The following is a 20290-nucleotide window of genomic DNA, read 5'->3' as shown; positions in this document are numbered from 1 at the left end:
TCTATCACCTCACATAGTTATGAATTTCTTTTTCTTATGATGAGAAGTTTTAAGATCTACTCTCTTAGCAATTTTCAAGTATAGTATTGTTAACTACTGTCACTATGCTATACATTACATCCCCAGAACTTATTCATCTTATAAGTGGAAGTTTGTACCCTTTTTTAAAATTTTTATGTTTTATTTTTTATTGACGTATAGTTGATTTACAATGTTTCAGATGTGCAGCAGAGTGATTCAGTTATAGAAAGCTACTTTTAAATGTTGGCCATCTTTACCAAAAAACTAAAATAATAATAATCGAGTTAAAAAATTTTGCAGAGAAATATTAGGTGTCTGACTAAGATTGGATCTGAGTTCTTTGGACAGACATTGAGAACCAACTAGCCGTTCTTCTTTGTCCCTCAAAGATCAACATGCTTCTTAACTTTCAACTGGGGGAGAACTGCCCGTGCCCAGAAGAGATCCGGGAGGAGATGTATGACTTCCACGAGGACCTTCTCATTCACTGCGGTGAGCTTCCGAGATAAAAGCTTTATGAAAGACAAGTCTGTTCATGATTCCTTCGTTAGAAGCTCAGGGGGGGTTGCGAAGTTAGTTTTCTATTTTAAACTACAATACCAATTGTCCAAGAAATGATTCTCTCCAAAACTATTTGGGTCAGAGAAGATACAGGACATCATCCTGGCATAATACATAACTGAAACTACTACCTAGAAGAAATTTTGCTGAGATCTAAGAGAGAACTGGGTCTCTAAAGAAGGAAAGAAAAGAAGTGATCTTTATATAAACCTCACCCAATTTACCTCAAGTTAGATAGTTGGGACTGTGTTCCCAGCTGAGCCAAGATTCCGATCCCCTTTGCTTTTTAGCTTCTGTGATGATGTAAGTATGGCCATGTCTGCCCTTAAGGATTCGAAACCAGCCATCCCTGCTTAGATACATATCTGCTCGTTTTAAAGTGGCTCTCAGCAGTTGTGCTGCTTGTACATGGGTGGATTGAGTACTATGTGGATAAGAGATGACTTTTTCATTTGAAGTAACTCATGGTTAACTCTTTCTTTGTGGACACTCTGGAGCCCATTTTGGGTATGGGTTAGAAAAAGTTAAGTCTTGGGATTGAAATTACTTAATGTTCTTGTATACAAGAAATCATCTTTTTAAAAAATTTGCCAAAAGACATGATGTAGATAAATACTTATGGGAGGCTGCCTATAGTATCCTTAGAAAGTTCCAAAGGGTGGAAAGCAGTGTTCCTATGTTCTTTCCATCATCTGGTGGCTTCATGTACTGTTTGAGGTTATCACTCTGTTATGTGACTTGCTTAGGGGTTCCCCTGGAGGAAGAGGAAGCGGAAGAGGAAGACGCCTCCTGGACTGGAAAATTCCGTGCCTTGGTGTATAAAATCAAAGGCTCTTCCAAGCCAGAGAAGGAGCGGCCGACAGAGGAGGAGGAGAGATGCCCTAGTAAGTTCCAGAGCCTTTCAATCACACTGCCCCCAACCTGGAGCTCTTCTAAGACTTAATTAAGATCACGGACTTTCTAAGCAAATACTGTGGGATAGAGAAGGGATGCTTAGCTAGCTTCAAGGAAGCGTTCTGTTATGATTTGTAGAACTTATTGCTATGTGTTTGGGGCTATGCTTTTCTTCTGACTTAAGGAACTTCCTTTGAGTCGTCTTTTAGGGATGGATTACTTGGTGGGTCTGCTCTTGTCTGTCTACTTTTAAATGCCTGTAAACAGAGTTCTGTTCTTTCTTTTATGTGTTCATAATCTTCCTCTTCTAAACCACTGTTGTTTCTGTCACTTTTGTTTGTGGTTCCTTAGCGTTGAAAATTGCCCCAGCAAGGAAATAACGTAATAATAATAAGGCAGAAGTAAAGGGAATAGATTGTGGGGTTGGGAGGGGGGGTTGGGTTTTGGCTACAATTTTCCTAATATAACATCCCAGAGGAATTGGACCTTCTGTTTTTCAACATTCACGAACCTTGTTCAAATCATTTCTCTAATCCTTATAGTACAGATGACTCCTACCATTTCGACCCATGTTGAAACAAGATCGTAATTTGTTCTGCAAGGCAGTTGACTGTCCATTGCCATTAACATTTCAAGAGGAAGATTGTCTGCATATTATAATCAGTCTGCTCCATCGTACCAAATTCTGCAAATATTTCAGTGTCTAAAGAAGAAGGAATTTCCCAGGTTTAATATAGTTGCCTTTTATCTTATTCCCTGTTCCTATCCATCTTAGAACATGCTTTCAAACTATAGACTAGAGCAATAGACTGTCAAGATGTGCTCAGTTTGTTTGAAAACACTGCTTTGGGGTTCATACATCTTATTGCCCTTTCGATTGACCTTCCATCTTTGTCAGACTATCTCTGAAGGGAAAGAATCCTCCGCACTTATCAGCAGAAGTGTAGAAGCCTCTGGAAGCAGTTGCACTGGCAACCCTTGGTCGGTCCTATTTGTCACCATGGCGTGGGGGGGAGGGTCTTTGGTGAGGACAGGCCAGCATGATTCAAAGGTCCAAAAAAGTGAGTTTAGACTCCCTTTGTGGTACTGCCAAAGCAGAACTAAAAATAGGCTGAGTTGACCCATATTCCCTGTGGAGAGTCAGTTTTGAAAGTGGTTGCTTCTTTCTAAAACAATATGTCACAGCCAGGGGGTCCTCCAAGGTGACCGCTTCATGTTAGGTAAATGGAGTCACTTAGATTAAGTCACCAAGCTCTGTGAAGTCTCCCTAACTCTAAGAATGGTGTCCAAGCTCTAAGGACTGCAGTCTTTAGCATTGCTACCCCGGGCCTCAGGCAGAAAGATTATGTTCTGTCCTGGAAGGATGTGCAAACCTGAAAGGCTACCCCAGCATGAGACACCATGGAGCGCCCCATGCTGCTTCCATTCCACAAGCAGAATTCTGAGAGGTTCAAGCTTTGTGTCATAAGTCTTCTTTCCTGCAGTCCCAGAAGTAGAAATAGAAGGTGGCCAAGCATGTCTGGTTGGCAGGATACAGGTTCCCTGCCAGATGTTCCAGGGACATAAAGCTCCTCACTCAGGGCTGACATTTTTTTTTGTTTTTACATCTTTATTGGAGTATAATTGCTTTACAATGGTGTGTTAGTTTCTGCTTTATAACAAAGTGAATCAGTTATACATATACATATTTTCCCATATCTCTTCCCTCTTGCGTCTCCCTCCCTCCCACCCTCCCTATCCCACCCCTCCAGGCGGTCACAAAGCACCGAGCTGATCTCCCTGTGCTATGCAGCTGCTTCCCACTAGCTATCTACCTTACGTTTGGTAGTGTATATATGTCCATGCCTCTCTCTCGCTTTGTCACAGCTCACCCTTCCCCCTCCCCATATCCTCAAGTCCATTCTCTAGTAGGTCTGTGTCTTTATTCCTGTCTAAACCCTAGGTGCTTCATGACATTTTTTTCTTCTTAGATTCCATATATATGTGTTAGCATACAGTATTTGTCTTTCTCTTTCTCACTTACTTCACTCTGTATGACAGACTCTGGGTCTATCCACCTCATTACAGATAGCTCAATGTCGTTTCTTTTTATGGCTGAGTAATATTCCATTGTATATATGTGCCACATCTTCTTTATCCATTCGTCCAATGATGGAAACTTAGGTTGTTTCCATCTCCGGGCTATTGTAAATAGAGCTGCAATGAACATTTTGGTACATGACTCTTTTTGAATTATGGTTTTCTTAGGGTATATGCCCAGTAGTGAGATTTCAGGGTCATAGTGTAGTTCTATTTGTAGTTTTTTAAGGAACCTCCATACTGTTCTCCACAGTGGCTGTATCAATTTACGTTCCCACCAACAGTGCAAGAGGGCTCCCTTTTCTCCACACCCTCTCCAGCATTTATTGTTTATAGATTTTTTGATGATGGCCATTCTGACTTGTGTGAGATGATATCTCATTGTAGTTTTGATTTGCATTTCTCTAATGATTAATGAAGTTGAGCATTCTTTCATGTGTTTGTTGGCAGTCTGTATATCTTCTTTGGAGAAATGTCTGTTTAGGTCTTCTGCCCATTTTTGGATTGGGCTGTTTGTTTTTTTGTTATTGAGTTGCATGAGCTGCTTATATATTTTGCAGATTAATCCTTTGTCAGTTGCTTCATTTGCAAATATTTTCTCCCATTCTGAGGGTTGTCTTTGGGTCTTATTTATGGTTTCCTTTGCTGTGCAAAAGCTTTTAAGTTTCATTAGGTCCCATTTGTTTATTTTTGTTTTTATTTCCATTTCTCTAGGAGGTGGGTCAAAAAGGATTTGCTGTGATTTATGTCATAGAGTGTTCTGCCTATGTTTTCCTCTAAGAGTTTGGTAGTTTCTGGCCTTACATTTAGTTCTTTAATCCGTTTTGAGTTTATTTTTGTGTATGGTGTTAGGGAGTGATCTAATCTCATACTTTTACATGTAGCTGTCCAGTTTTCCCAGCACCACTTATTGAAGAGGCTTGTCCTTTCTCCACTGTATATTCCTGCCTCCTTTATCAAAGATAAGGTGACCATATGTGCGTGGATTTATCTCTGGGCTTTCTATCCTATTCCATTGATCTATCTTTCTGTTTTTGTGCCAGTACCATACTGTCTTGATTACTGTAGCTTTGTAGTATAGTCTGAAGTCAGGGAGCCTGATTCCTCCAGCTCCGTTTTTTGTTCTCAAGATTGCTTTGGCTATTCGGGGTCTTTTGTGTTTCCATACAAATTGTGAAATTTTTTGTTCTAGTTCTGTGAAAAATGCCAGTGGTAGTTTGATAGAGATTGCATTGAATCTGTAGATTGCTTTGGGTAGTAGAGTCATTTTCACAATGTTGATTCTTCCAATCCAGGAACATGGTATATCTCTCCATCTATTTGTATCATCTTTATTTTCTTTCATCAGTGTCTTATAATTTTCTGCATATAGGTTTTTTGTCTCCTTAGGTAGGTTTATTCCTAGATATTTTATTCTTTTTGTTGCAATGGTAAGTGGGAGTGTTTTCTTGATTTCACTTTCAGATTTTTCATGATTAGTGTATAGGAATGCCAGAGATTTCTGTGCATTAATTTTGTATCCTGCTACTTTACCAAATTCATTGATTAGCTCTAGTAGTTTTCTGGTAGCATCTTTAGGATTCTCTATGTGTAGTATCATGTCATCTGCAAACAGTGACAGCTTTACTTCTTCTTTTCTGATTTGAGTTCCTTTTATTTCCTTTTCTTCTCTGATTGCTGTGGCTAAAACTTCCAAAACTCTGTTGAATAAGAGTGGTTAGAGTGGGCAACCTTGTCTTGTTCCTGATCTTAGTGGAAATGCTTTCAGTTTTTCACCATTGAGGACGATGTTGGCTGTGGGTTTGTCATATATGGCCTTTATTATGTTGAGGAAAGTTCCCTCTATGCCTACTTTCTGGAGGGTTTTTATCATAAATGGGTGTGGAATTTTGTCGAAAGCTTTCTCTGCATCTATTGAGATGATCATATGGTTTTTCTCCTTCAATTTGTTAATATGGTGTATCACGTTGATTGATTTGTGTATATTGAAGAATCCTTGCATTCCTGGAATAAACCCCGCTTGATCCTTTTAATGTGCTGTTGGATTCTGTTTGCTAGTATTTTGTTGAGGATTTTTGCATCTGTGTTCATCAGTGATATTGGCCTGTAGTTTTCTTTCTTTGTGATATCCTTGTCTGGTTTTGGTATCAGGGTGATGGTGGCCTCGTAGAATGAGTTTGGGAGTGTTCCTCCCTCTGCTATATTTTGGAAGACTTTGAGGAGGATAGGTGTTAGCTCTTCCCTAAATGTTTGATAGAATTCGCCTGGGAAGCCATCTGGTCCTTGGCTTTTGTTAGTTGGAAGATTTTTAATCACAGTTTCAATTTCAGTGTTTGTGATTGGTCTGTTCATATTTCTATTCAAATAGAAATATTTCTATTTCTTCCTGATTCAGTCTTGGCAGGTTGTGCATTTCTAAGAATTTTTCCATTTCTTCCAGGTTGTCCATTTTATTGGCATAGTGTTGCTTGTAGTAATCTCTCATGATCTTTTGTATTTCTGCAGTGTCAGTTGTTACTTCTCCTTCTTCATTTCTAATTCTATTGATTTGAGTCTTCTCCCTTTTTTCTTGATGAGTCTGGCTAATGGTTTATCAATTTTGTTTATCTTCTCAAAGAACCAGCTTTTAGTTTTATTGATCTTTGCTATCGTTTCCTTCATTTCTTTTTCATTTATTTCTGATCTGATTTTTATGACTTCTTTCCTTCTGCTAACTTTGGGGTTCTTTTGTTCTTCTTTCTCTAATTGCTTTAGGTGCAAGGTTAGGTTGTTTATTTGAGATGTTTCCTGTTTCTTAAGGTAGCATTGTATTGCTATAAACTTCCCTCTTAGAACTTCTTTTGCTGCATCCCATAGATTTTTGGTCATCGTGTCTCCATTGTCTTTTGTTTCTAGGTATTTTTTAATTTCCTCTTTGATTTCTTCATTGATCACATCGTTATTAAGTAGTGTATTGTTTAGCCTCCATGTGTTTGTATTTCTTACAGATCTTTCCCTGTAATTGATATCTAGTCTTATAGCGTTGTGGTCGGAAAAGATACTTGATACAATTTCAATTTTCTTAAATTTACCAAGGCTTGATTTGTGACCCAAGATATGATCTATCCTGGAGAATGTTCCATGAGCACTTGAGAAAAATGTGTATTCTGTTGTTTCGGGATGGAATGTCCTATAAATATCAGTTAAGTCCATCTTGTTTAATGTATCATTTAAAGCTTGTGTTTCCTTATTTATTTTCATTTTGGATGATCTGTCCATTGGTGAAAGTTGGGTGTTAAAGTCCCCTACTATGAATGTGTTACTGTCGATTTCTCTTTTTATGGCTCTTAGTATTTGCCTTATGTATTGAGGTGCTCCTATGTTGGCTGCATAAATATTTACAATTGTTATATATTCTTCTTGGATCAATCCCTTGATCATTATGTAGTGTCCTTCTTTGTCTTTTGTAATAGTCTTTATTTTAAAGTCTATTTTGTCTGATATGAGAATTGCTACTCCAGCTTTCTTCTGGTTTCCATTTGCATGGAATATCTTTTTCCATCCCCTTACTTTCAGTCTGTATGTGTCTCTAGGTCTGAAGTGGGTCTCTTGTAGACAGCAAATATATGGGTCTTGTTTTTGTATCCATTCAGCCAATCTCTGTCTTTTGGTGGGAGCATTTAGTCCATTTACATTTAAGGTAATTATCGATATGTATGTTCCTATTCCCATTTTCTTAATTGTTTTGGGTTCGTTATTGTAGGTCTTTTCCTTCTCTTGTGTTTCTTGCCTAGAGAAGTTCCTTTAGCAGTTGTTGTAAAGCTGGTTTGGTGGTGCTGAACTCTCTCAGCTTTTGCTTGTCTGTAAAGGTTTTAATTTCTCCATCAAATCTGAATGAGATCCTTGCTGGGTAGAGTAATCTTGGTTGCAGTTTTTTCTCCTTCATCAGTTTAAATATGTCCTGCCAGTCCCTTCTGGCTTGCAGAGTTTCTGCTGAAAGATCAGCTGTTAACCTTATAGGGATTCCCTTGTGTGTTATTTTTCCCTTGCTGCTTTTAATATGTTTTCTTTGTATTTAATGTTTGACAGTTTGATTAATATGTGCCTTGGCGTGTTTCTCCTTCGATTTATCCTGTATGGGACTCTCTGTGCTTCCTGGACTTGATTAACTATTTCCTTTCCCATATTAGGGAAGTTTTCAACTATAATCTCTTCAAATATTTTCTCAGACCCTTTGTTTTTCTCTTCTTCTTCTGGGACCCCTATAATTTGAATGTTGTTGCATTTAATGTTGTCCTACACATCTCTGAGACTATCCTCAATTCTTTTCATTCTTTTTCCTTTATTCTGCTCTGCGGTAGTTACTTCCACTATTTTATCTTCCAGGTCACTTATCTGTTCTTCTGCCTCAGTTATTCTGCTCTTGATTCCTTATAGAGAAATTTTAATTTCATTTATTGTGTTGTTCATCATTGTTTGTTTGCTCTGTAGTTCTTCTAGGTCCTTGTTACATGTTTCTTGTATTTTCTCCATTCTATATCCAAGATTTTGGATCATCTTTACCATCATTATTCTGAATTCTTTTTCAGGTAGACTGCCTATTTCCTCTTCATTTGTTAGGTCTGGTGGGTTTTTATCTTGCTCCTTCATCTGCTGTGTGTTTTTCTGTCTTCTGTTTTGCTTATCTTACTGTGTTTGGGGTCTCCTTTTTGCAGGCTGCAGGTTCGTAGGTCCTGTTGTTTTTGGTGTCTGTCTCCAGTGGCTAAGATTGGTTCAGTGGGTTGTGTAGGCTTCCTGGTGGAGGGGACTAGTGCCTGTGTTCTGGTGGATGAGGTTGGATCTTGTCTTTCTGGTGGGCAGGTCCATGTCTGGTGGTGTGTTTTGGGGTGTCTGTGGACTTATTATGGTTTTAGGCAGCCTGTCTGCTAATGGGTGGGGTTGTGTTCCTGTCTTGCTAGTTGTTTAGCATAGGATGTCCAGCACTGTAGCTTTCTGGTCGTTGAGTGAAGCTGGGTGCTGGTGTTGAGATGGAGATCTCTGGGAGATTTTCACCGTTTGATATATTATGTGGAGCTGGGAGGTCTCTTGTGGACCAGTGTCCTGAAGTTGGCTCTCCCACCTCAGAGGCACAGCACTGACTCCTGGCTGCAGCACGAAGAGCCTTTCATCCACACGGCTTAGAATAAAAGGGAGAAAAAGTAGAAAGAAAGAATTAGTAGAAGTAGAAAGAAAGGAGGGAGGGAGGGAGGAAGGAAGGAAGGAAGGAGGGAATGAAGGAAAAAAGAAATAAAGAAGATAAAGTTAAATAAAGTAAGATAAAATATAATAAAGTTATTAAAATAAAAAAATAATTAAGAAAAGGAAGATTTAAAAAAAATGGACGGATAGAACCCTAGGACAAATGGTGGAAGCAAAGCTATACAGACAAAATCACACACAGAAGCATACACATACACACTCACAAAAAGAGGAAAAGGGGAAAAAAATCATAAATCTTGCTCTCAAAGTCCACCTCCTTAATTTGGGATGATTCGTTGTCTATTCATGTATTCCACAGATGCAGGGTACATCAAGTTGATCATGGAGCTTTAATCCACTGCTTCTGAGGCTGCAGGGAGAGATTTCCCTTTCTCTTCTTTGTTCTCACAGCTCCCAGGGGCTCAGCTTTAGATTTGGCCCCGCCTCTGCGTGTAGGTAGCTGGAGGTCGTCTGTTCTTCACTCAGACAGGATGGGGTTAAAGGAGCAGCTGACTGGGGGCTCTGGCTCACTCAGGCGGGGCGGAGGGAGGGGCACGGATCACCTGTCACTTCACAGCTCAAAGTTGGTGCCTTCCTGACCTCTGTCATTCTCTGAGCGCTTTCTCTATGGCAGGTTTTTTCATAATCTCTGCAAAGAAAGCTGCTACCTGTATCAGCTCTCACCCAGTCACTGCATAACCTGAGCCCTAGACCAAAATCCTCCCCCCACCTAAATGCTGCAGCCTTTTCTCATGCTGAGGAGGGGAAAAAAGTCTACTGATCGCCACCAAAATAAGTCTTGGGCCCCAACCCAAATACTCACACACAAAGTAAGATAACTTAGCAGTAGGTATATCTGTGGCACTCAGGCAGTATTTCTAAGCCTCTTTAGATTCTCTCCAAACAGCTTCTCCCTGAGACATACACACACAGGTACCTCCTCCATGTTGTCCTTTTTTCAGTCTCATCCTCCATCACCCTGCCCCTGCCACATTGTGGAATTTCTAACAGGGCATGTGTGACTTTCCACCTCAGGTGGAGTGTGTGTATACCTGTTTATTTTCTTACTGGGACCACACCTTACTTGTTTCCACATTCAGCTCATGGGCACAAATCTTTTTGACCTCCAATGCATGTTAGTCATTTGAGACTCACAAAGATGAAGAAAACAAGGACCTCACAGACAAAGGAGTGAATATGTGTGGACAGGCAACTCGATATAACATGAGGTCAGATGTGCTATAGTTAAAGGACAGTAGGTGACCAGAGGAGGGGGATTGGAAAAGTGTCCATAAAGAACATAGTTGGGTGGATACATAAGGGAGAGGTATTTTTGGTGAAAGGAGCTACTTCAACAAAGCCCAGAGGCAAAAAAAATTCATATTCCAAGAGTGGCAATGAGTTGAGATTGGCTGAATTATAAGAGGAGTAGAATGAGAAAGAGTGGAAAGGTAGGGTGGTGTTAGAGCAGAGTGTCTTGAAAAATCCAGCAGTTAAACTATATTCCGTCTTGGAGTGTGACATGTTACTGTTCCTGCGTATTTTATACTACTTGGCCTTACAGCTGCCGGGAGGAGGCATTGATATTTACATGGTACCCACTGTGTCCTGAGCATTGTCTTAAGCACTCTGTAAGTATTACCTCATTTAATTCTCACAACGAAAATATGCAGTTGACAGTATTATTCCTATTTTACAGTTGAAGAAACTGAAGTAAAGACAGATTAAATAACTTTCCAGAGTCACACAGGGGTGGCATAAAAATTCAAACCTTTGTCCACCTGAGTCTAATTCCCATCCATATTATTTATATAATAACATTATAGCAATGACGATGAAAGGTTCTTGAGGACTAAATTGTTCTTTTATTCAGTAATAGTGAGGTAGGGACTTCCCTGGAAGTCCAGTGGTTAGGACTCCACGCTTCCCCTGCCGGGGGCCCGGGTTCGATCCCTGGTCGGGGAACTAAGATGCCGCAAGCTGTGCAGCGTGGCGCGCGCGCACACACACACACACACACACACACACACACACACACACACGTATATATACAAATAAAATTTTTAAAAAATAGTGAGGTAGTTATAAGCACAGGACTCTGGAGTTAGGCTGCCTGGTCTTAAATTCTAGCTCTGCTACTCTCACTATGAGAGTGAACATGTGACCATGTCTCTGTGCCTCAGTTTTCTCATCGTTACGATGGACATAGCGTTAATGCTTCCCTCGTTTGGTTGATGTGATGATTAAATTAGTTAATACATGCAAAGTGCTTTGAAGTGTGCCTGGCACAGAGTGAGCACTAATTTCAAGCATTTTTTGGCTATTAAAATGTTTGTTGATCACCTGCCATATCTCAGACACTGTATTTAGCACCGGTCGATCTATTTTAGCAAGATAACCATCCAAAGGACTGCAGCGGGGATACATTGGAGGTATGGGGGCCCATTGGGACATCACTGCAGTGCCCTAGATGTGAAGTTCTGAGGACTTAAATAAGGGTGGTGTGGTAGGAAGGATAGTGATCCCACAGATGTCCATATCCCTGGAACCTATACATATGTTAAATGACAAAGGGAAACTTAATTGCAAGAGGAATTAAGGCTGCTTATCAGCTGGCCTTAAAGTAGGGAAATCTCCTGGATTTCTGGAGTGGACCCAAAGTAATCACAAGGGTCCTTAAAAGTGAAAGAAGGTGGCAGGCGAGAGTTAGAGGGTTGGGGACACGAGAAGGGCCTGGCTTAAGTCTCCTGGTGGAAGAGCCCATGAGCCAAGGAATGCCAGAAGCCTCTAGAGGCTAGAAAAAGCAAGGAAATGGATTCTCCCTTAGGGCCTTCAGAAAGAAATGCACCCTGCCACACCATGATTTTAGCCCAGTCTGGGTTTACCCATATCTGGGTCAGACTTCTCATCTCTAAAACTGTAAGATAGCAAATTGGTATTGTTTTGCCACCAAGTTTGTGCTGATTTGTCACAGCAGGAAAAAAAAAAATTAATACAGGTGTTAACAGCAAGAAGTGAGCTCAAGGGGCCCAGCCACATTCTAAAAGTAGGGTTGGCATATCTTGATGACCAGTTGGAAATATGAGGAAGAGGAAGGGGTTACAGATGGTCTTTGCATTACTGATGGGACAGGATGGGTGACTGTGTTAACAGACATGGGGGTGGGGGGAGGCAGAGCTTAACTTTTATTTAGCTCCATAGGAGACACAGGAAGATTTTCCACACCTGGTCTCAATCTACTGGCTAGCCCTGCATGGCAGGTGAAACAGGCATTGTGAGTCCCAGCTTAGAGATGAGGAAGTAGAGAATCCGAGGCATGCGGTGACTTGCCCACCGATAGATGGCAGAGCAGGGTCGGAACTCGTGATCGTGCACTGGCTCCCAGTCCAGAGTGCCACAGAAATCCATGCGTAAGAGGCGCTCTGCCCACCCTCGGAGTAGCTTGCATTCTCGCGATGGAGAAGGGAGTCTGTCAGGAGAGGGAAAAACTACCATCGACTGAGCACCAGCTTTGTGCCAGGTTCTCTGCTAGAACCTGAGTTGTACCTCATCTGAGTTTATCGCACAGCAAACAGCCAGATAGAGTGGCAGGCAGATACCCATTTTGTACGCTACGCCGCTAAGCCTGAGAGAGGCAAAATAATTTGGACGAGGTTCTTGCAACATGTGAAAAAGAGGCCAAGATGGGAATCAAGCTTCACATCCAGGGCAGGGACCCTGCCCTTTCAGAACTGTTACAGGGATGCTGGGCGAGGGCGGGAGGGAGTGAAGGGGCGGACAGGGAAGCACAGACATCAGGGACGCATGGCTGGGAGTTTGCCTCACCGTCAGTTTATTCTCCACGGTGAATAAGACATAGAAACTAAAATACAAGCAATTTGAGTGCTTTCCCAACAGAGTAGAGACAGAGACCTCAGGTCCCTGAGTCCTTTGCTGTCCCATCTGTGCTTCATCTTCATCTCAGAGATTTCCCTCCCTACCACATCAGCAAACATCATCTGTTCTCTCTGTTCTCTTTACCCTGTTGTCATCATCGGTCATTTAATCGCCTGAGTGTTCTTGAGAAAGTGATTATGAGGCTGGTTGACTATTTTAGAAACAACAGGCTAATTATCTCCATACGATGGATGAGACCCCAGGAGGCTGCAGAGATGGGCTGGCAGATCCGGCACCGTGAGCCCCACTGGTGCTTTGCGGGGCTGCCTCTAACGGGAGGGGGTGGCCGGCCAGCTGGGGAAACGGTCCTGGGGATGAAGCTGTCTGCTTCACAAGTGGGGATGCTCTGGCCAAGGTAGAAAACCACTGAGGGAGGGAAACAGATTTAGCAGAAATAGCCAACCGCCACGAGACTGTCCCCATATGGCGTGCCCTGAGAGCCAAGGTCCAGGGCAGCCAGGCCAGCGAGACTGGGCAGTTTGTAGGGTCCAGTTGTGCAGAGAGGTGAGCGGCTCCGTCTCCTGTACAGCACTCACTCCCCCGCTGCCTCAGCAGACCCCCTATTTACAAGATCCTTGGTTCGTTTATTAAATTGAAGTGCTTCTTTGCCAACATAAAAAATAAAGTGAGGGGCTTCCCTGGTGGCGCAGTGGTTGAAAGTCCGCCTGCCGATGCAGGGGACACGGGTTCGTGCCCCGGTCCGGGAAGATCCCACATGCCGCGGAGCGGCTGGGCCCGTGAGCCATGGCCGCTGAGCCTGCGCGTCCAGAGCCTGTGCTCCGCAATGGGAGAGGCCGCAACGGTGAGAGACCCGCGTACCGGGAAAAATAAATAAATAAATAAATAAATAAATAAATAAATAAATAAATAAATAAAATAAAAAATAAAGTGAGGATTAGTCTAACAACGGCCATCCATGTTGGAGAAACTCAGTTCCTGCCACGTCTGTCTTTTCTATTCTTACATGGTGGTCATGAGGGTTAAGTAAAAATTCAGATTCAGCATTTAGCACAGAGTCTGACACACAGGAAGCTCTTAGTAAATATTGGCTACTACTGTTGTGAGAAGTACAGTGTTCTAGCAAGCAGCCTGAACTTTCATCCTTATTCCCCAGCCAAGGAAGCCCGTAGAGAAGGAAGCGAGTAGACATGTCCCACAATTAAATGGAGAGCTGAGATGAACGAGAGCTGGGTGCTTTCTTAGACGTTCAGCTGCCTGCTGCAGAGCCAGGCAGTGGGGTGCGTGTGCATCACGTGCCTCTGGGGGTCTGACAGCCAGTGCCTGTTCATTGGGCCCCGTCGTAAACAGAGCGGTTCTTTCTTAGAATAACAATGTCCAGTTGTCTTTGCAGGCTTTGCCTTTCAGGTTTTCAGGGCCTTGTAACCTTGTTCTCAGTGATCTCAATAGCATCCTTGTTCTACTGAAATGAGGCAAAAGTGCCACCAAGGGCACAGCCCGAGACAGAGAGGCACCAGGCAAGTTCAGAGAAATGAGCATGATGAATTTTCCAAATCTCCTTGGAGTGGATGGGTTTGACTTTCTCCCTGACCTTCTCTGCTCAGAAGTCTAGGTATTTGGATACTTTGTAACACAGACCAGACATTCAGCCCCAAGGAAGCTCTGGAGCTCAGAGCACAGAGGGCATGAGACTTTCCCCAGTAAATCTCCCGAACTAAATCTGGAGAGTGTTACTGTGCCATCTGACCCCTGGCATAGGAAGGGCTCTTTCTACTTCAGCAATCAGGACAGTCATCAGAAAGGCCATCAAGTTTCCACAGCTCACCTCCTCGATGTAAGTGATTAGCGGTGTGCAGTGATGCTTTGATAATGACCACTTCCTCACCATGGTCAGGAACTGCTGGCATTTGAAGATTTTACTTCCTCAATCTCAGGTTTCAGTATTAGTAAGAGCAAGCTGGGTAACATCATGGGTAAGAGCAAGCTGGGTAGCATTAAAAAGCAGTGGTAGGGCTTCCCTGGTGGCGCAGTGGTTGAGAGTCCGCCTGCCGATGCAGAGGACACAGGTTCGTGCCCTGGTCCGGGAAGATCCCACATGCCGCGGGGTGGCTGGGCCCGTGAGCCATGGCCGCTGAGCTTGCGTGTCCGGAGCCTGTGCTCCGCAACGGGAGAGACCATAACAGTGAGAGGCCCACATACTGCAAAAAAAAAAAAAAGAGCAGTGGTAAAATTCTTGGTGCTCATCAGTTTTACCCGATGAAGCCATAGGCATTCATTTACCATTTTAATAAATTAGAACAATACTTTCAAGAGCTCAGTGGGTTGGATAGACACAGAATCATAGAATATAAAGCCACAAGTGACTTGACTTCATAGAAGTGAACAGAGACACAGAGGTAAAGCATCTTGACCAAAGTCACACAGGCAGAGCAGGAACAAAGTACCCCGCACTCTTGTCACTAGACCGTACTCCCATTCATTTTCTTCAACATGGATTTTATATTGTTCACTTCATTTTATGGGTGAAGAGTCCAAGGCTCTGAGAGAGTAGCTCATGTGCCCAGCTAGAGTCAGTTAGAAAAAGAGCTAAAGCTTTATGATTTTCAGGATTTATTTCTGAATCCATTTTGGAGTTTATTAAGAGACCATCTAAGCAGTATAATATAAATGTAAAGCATTAATAAAGGTAACTATTTCTGAATTTTATGAAGCTATTGAGAGTAAGCAACGCTAAGATGGTAAAGCAGATGGGGTTAGATTCTAGCAGGCAAGGTTTGAATCCCTGTTCACTCATTTACTACTTATGACGTTAGGCAAATTTCTGTAACTTCTGTATGTTTCAGTTTTCTTCTCTGTAAAAAAGAGAATAATAATTCCTACTTCACGGGGTAAGGGAAGGGAGTATAAGAATTCACTAAAGCAGTGCTCAGTTTAATGTTCTGATACTTAGAAGTTGGTATCCCTCTCAGCTTCTGAAGTGAATATACAAAGCACAGGTCATACGTAAGAACTTCACCTCCACAATGATCATTTCAGATGCTTTCATCAAAAAAGAACAGAAAGCCCAATTCAGGTAGAGTAGCTGACAAGGGACTTTTTTGACTGGCGTATCTGGAGGTTTAGAGATGGAGCCAGGCCCCGGTTGAGTTAATCCCTTGGCTCTGCTCACGTCCCCAGCCAGCATGGTGGCTGTAGTTCTGGGCCTTACATCCATGCATTACAGTGTCCAAGGGAAAAGCAAGGAAGTTTCTTCTGCCCTGATATTCGAGGCAAGGATCCTGAGATCACCTTTGATGGGAGAACTCGATCATGGGTCAACTTATGAACCGATGAGTGCGACCTAGGAAATAACATGTGCTGGTGACTTAGTCAACAGAGCCACCTTTGTAGTGGTGTTGGGTCCTTTCACAGAGGAACATGGGCCATAAGGCAGAGAGGCAGATATCAGTACAAAAGCAGAGTTCTGTTAAGAAGGAAGGATGGTCAAATGGATGCTGGCTCATTGTCAGGAGTATTCATTATGCCATGATGGTCATCACCTACAGCATCTTTCATATACTCAGCGGGTAGTGTTGAGATGTAGGCGTTTCTACCCTTGATGTTCAGAGGGGGAGTAGAGGCCAAAAAGCTGTGTTACGGGAACTAGAGAAGGTGCTGTCTGTGATGTGTGTACCTTATCTAATGGGCCACAGCGGTTCTACTGTAGGTACTTTCTGCATTTGATGTTGTTCTCGTCTGACACAAGCTCTGGGCCAGATCCAGAGAGGCTCTGCTTTTGTCAGCAACCCTGTCATTTATTTACTCCAGTTGCCTCATAAAAAATTTAGAAAACCGGCTCTCTCTCAGGTCCCAGGGTCTGTAGTACTTGCTCACTGAGATGCTCCAGTCTGATTTGGAGCTTCAGGAAAACAGTCAGATATCCTCAACCCAGGACTTCCTATCCGTGGAACTATATTAGTTTCCTGCTGCTGGTGTAACAAATTACCACAAACTTGGTGGCGTAAAACAACACAAATTTGTTAGCACCCAGCTGTGGAGGTCACAAGTCTAAAACAGGTTAGTAGCATTGCAGTCCTCTGGAGAGAATCCTCTTCTTGCCTTTCCCAACTTCAAAAGGCCTCCTGCATGTTTTGACTGGTGGCCCCTCCAGCAGTTACCGGTCCAACCTCTGCTTCTGTCATCACAAGTCCTTCTCTGACTCTAACCCTCCTGCCTCCCTCTTAAAAGGACACTTGTGATTACATTGAGCCCACCCAGATAACCCGGGATAATCTTCCCATCTCGAGATCCTTCACTTAAACACATCTGCAAAGCATCTTTGCCATGTAAGGTAACATATTCACAGGTTCTGAGAATTTAGAGCTGAACATCTTGGCGGGGGTGTAGAGGGGCATTATTCCCCCTACCCCAGGGAGGAAGAAAGCAGAGGTCAAAATACACTTGTTCTTTCTACTCGGAATTGATCGACCAACTGTTACGCCTCCAGAGCATTTGCAGCATGCCACAAGCTGACTGTTTAATCACCTAGAATTTAAAAATAAGTGTACGTAATTTAGAGACACATAATTATTTTTCTTTTCCCATTGTAAGTGTGAGCATTATAAATTGCTTTCTAAGTTTAAACTAAGGGCAGTGCCGTTTTGTTTGCACCCTCTCCACAATGTAATTGGGAACACTTTTTCTTCCAAACTGACCCAGATTTAACAGCACACTCAAAGAAATGTAACACCAGCATAGGTTTGGAATCTGTAAGCTGCAGGGATTTGCTTTGCCAGTGGCCAGCATCTCTCTGATAATAAGCATGCACTTCATTGTTTGATGGCCACTTGGACTGCGGTCTAAATTTAGAGATGAAAAGATTCTTTTCAGACCTCTGAAGCCTAAAAATTTAAACCTGCACCGTGAGAATAAATGGCCTTTCTCTTATTGTAGTTGGCATGGCAAAGCTGGTAATTTGACCATTTAGAAAAGCGTTATACCGCGTATGATGGGTGACTCCCCAGAGAATTTGCTTGCTAGGTTCACAGAATGGTTGGGCTTGAGGTTCTGAGGTCCAATAGGAGGTTACAAAGTGACAAGAGGAAGGAAATAAACAACTTACCAACAAATGACTACCTGGGCTCCCAAACCGGTGTACTAAGTAAGGCTAGTTCTAATTTGAAGACACTCTAATCCTTTCTTCTTATGTGGAATGTCTGACTAGTCGAGAAATTAAGTAGTCAAGTAGCTGTTTTTCTTTTAGACTACCTTTCAGTCATCAAGTCTCCCTAAACAATACAGTGCCTTAGAAATATTTCCACTCTGAGTTAGCCTGAGCAATCATTTAAAATGCGGTTTCTAGATCATATACTTGATATAATTGCCTAGATTTGGCTATCCCTAATTAGACTAATTACAAAAGTAAGGTGTGAGTCAGAATGTTAATAATTTCATAAGCGAAGCCGTTTATAATCATCAAGGAAACCACACGTACACGTCTAGCATCCCAAAGCCGTTCTGTTTCTTAGGATTTTTTTCTCTCTCAACAGAAAAACAAGGGCTTGGTTACATATCTTTCTTTCTTTTTCGTTTTTGAAAAGAGCACACTAGCTTTTTCAAAATCCCATGAGCTGAACCATCCAGTTCACTTGACAAGGGCTTCTTGGAACAGGTAAATTGGTGGATAAAAATCCTAGCATTGCAACCAAGACTGGGGAAGCAATTTTGTCACATGGGGTGGAGGTTCTGAGTGGAGCAATTAGACGTGTGTGCACATTATGAGAAAGTAACAGGGGCCAGAACATGATGGCAAACAGTAGATTGACCTCTCCGCCTCACCTTTACCTTATTCCCAGAGCCTCGCCCCCTTCAGGAGATGTATTTCTTTTCTTTTCTTTGTAGTTTTAGCCATTTTTTTCCCATTGATTAACAATGTTGTGTTAGTTTCAGGCATACAACAAAGTGATTCAGTTATACATATACAAGTATCTATGCTTTTTCAGATGCTTTTCCCATATAGGTTATTACAGAATATTGAGTAGAGCTCCCTGTGCTATACAGTAGGACCTTGTTGGTTATATATTTTAAATATAGCAATGTGGACGTGTCAATCTCAAACTCCCAATCTACCCCTCCTCCCCGCCCCGTTCCCGTAACCATAAATTCGTTCTCTAAGTACAGAAACAGACTCACAGACATAGAGATGTGTTTCTTATGAACACCAGAGTGTCTTTAGTCATTAAAGGGCAGCATTTCCAAAGATGAATTTAGAAAAACAGCAGAAATGAAATCAATATTTAGTTGTATCTGTCTCTGCTTAAGAAAGAGATTCAAATATATCTCGAGAATCGCCTCCGTTTGCTTTGTTGAAAATCCTTCCAAAATTGTCAGCACTCTCCCATTGATACCAGAAAAAAAAAATAAGTATTTACTATGTGAACTACTTGTGTGAATCATATTTTGAAGGGAAATGGCATTCCAAACCATTGGAATGTCTTTTCTCTCAGATCGTTTTGTATCTCCCCTGGAGGGGCCCTCTTAACTTCATGATAGAACTTTTCCCTCCCTTATTCTTTAGTCTCCATGTAATGTGGACCTATTCTAGAAACATAAAGAACTTTAGATAAAAGACTCGTTAGGGAAAAAAGTAAGAAGGGAAGATCTGATCATTTCTCTTCTCTGATTTCTTTTGGGTATATGTATTACAATGGAAGGTGTACCTTCTTATAAGTTGTCTTATTTCTAAATGTCTTAGGCAACACAGTTTCGCCCGTTATTTTACACTTTATTTCTTCTTCACGTGTATGTACTTAGTTTTCCCAGCTAGGCTGCTGTGGGTAATTACTGTGTCTTGAAATAGTTTCATATAGAGTTCTTTACTCAAAATTGGGCACATAACAGAAATTATCGTTCTATTATTAATAAGCTTATTTAGGAGGGACACAACTGGAGGTAATTCAGCTACTAAGATGAGGAGAGCCAGAAACAGGTGAGTGACGTCTGTCCTGAGGCCTAGATATACGTGGCCTCCAGAGCAAAGCCTTCTGGAATTGACAGCCCTGGTTTCCAGCGTTAATGAGAGTGAAGTCTTCGCTGAAAGGTAAGCTAATGTCGGGGGCAGAGGTTTAATGCCTCCCTCTGCAGCCTGAAGCCCACCTTTTCTCTGTGTACCCCATTGTACTGGCCGCAGAGCAGGCTGCAGAAGGTCCAGCAACCTCCGTATCAAAGATACCCGGCCCCCTCCTTGCCCCCAAGGTGACTGATCTTCAACCCAAATGGAAGAGGGAAGCATTTAGGGCCCTTCAGGCTGGCGGGAAGCCCTTTGGTGATGAATGAGTAACAGCTGGGCCCCTTGCCGACTGCCGGGATTCAACTTTCGAGATAATGATTCTTTAATCTTCACTTTAATTCTCAGTGTGAGCTGTCTTACTCTTTCTGTACTCTCATTTAATCTACCTCCTATCCAGAAACAAACAGAGAAAGCTTCCTAAGCTGCACTTTTCAAGGTTCGAGTCTCAGCCACTCGATTAGAATCACATAGCCTAATGGAACAGGGTTTCATCTTAGCTGTAGGGAAAGCTTTGCTTTCCAATCACAGCGATCGCCTAACATAGGCCTTTTATAGAGACCACTGATTCTCTAAATT

The 20290-nt window shown here is 42.2% G+C and overlaps 1 protein-coding gene across 1 annotated transcript in view; it reads left to right on the top strand.

The window, feature by feature from the left end:
• The window catches only part of RYR3 (ryanodine receptor 3), a 361766-nt gene that overhangs the window by 192402 nt on the left and 149074 nt on the right, over nt 1-20290 (top strand). The window contains exons 37-38 of the mRNA XM_060002247.1: nt 411-513; nt 1329-1466. Coding sequence (XP_059858230.1) covers nt 411-513; nt 1329-1466 — 241 coding nt within the window. The remainder of the gene's footprint in view (nt 1-410; nt 514-1328; nt 1467-20290) is intronic.

This window comes from Delphinus delphis, chromosome 2 (assembly GCF_949987515.2).
Source record: "Delphinus delphis chromosome 2, mDelDel1.2, whole genome shotgun sequence".
Classification (NCBI taxonomy): Eukaryota; Metazoa; Chordata; class Mammalia; order Artiodactyla; family Delphinidae; genus Delphinus; species Delphinus delphis.
The sequence above is the reverse complement of the archived record's forward strand: the minus strand, read 5'-3'. Positions and strand labels throughout refer to the sequence as shown.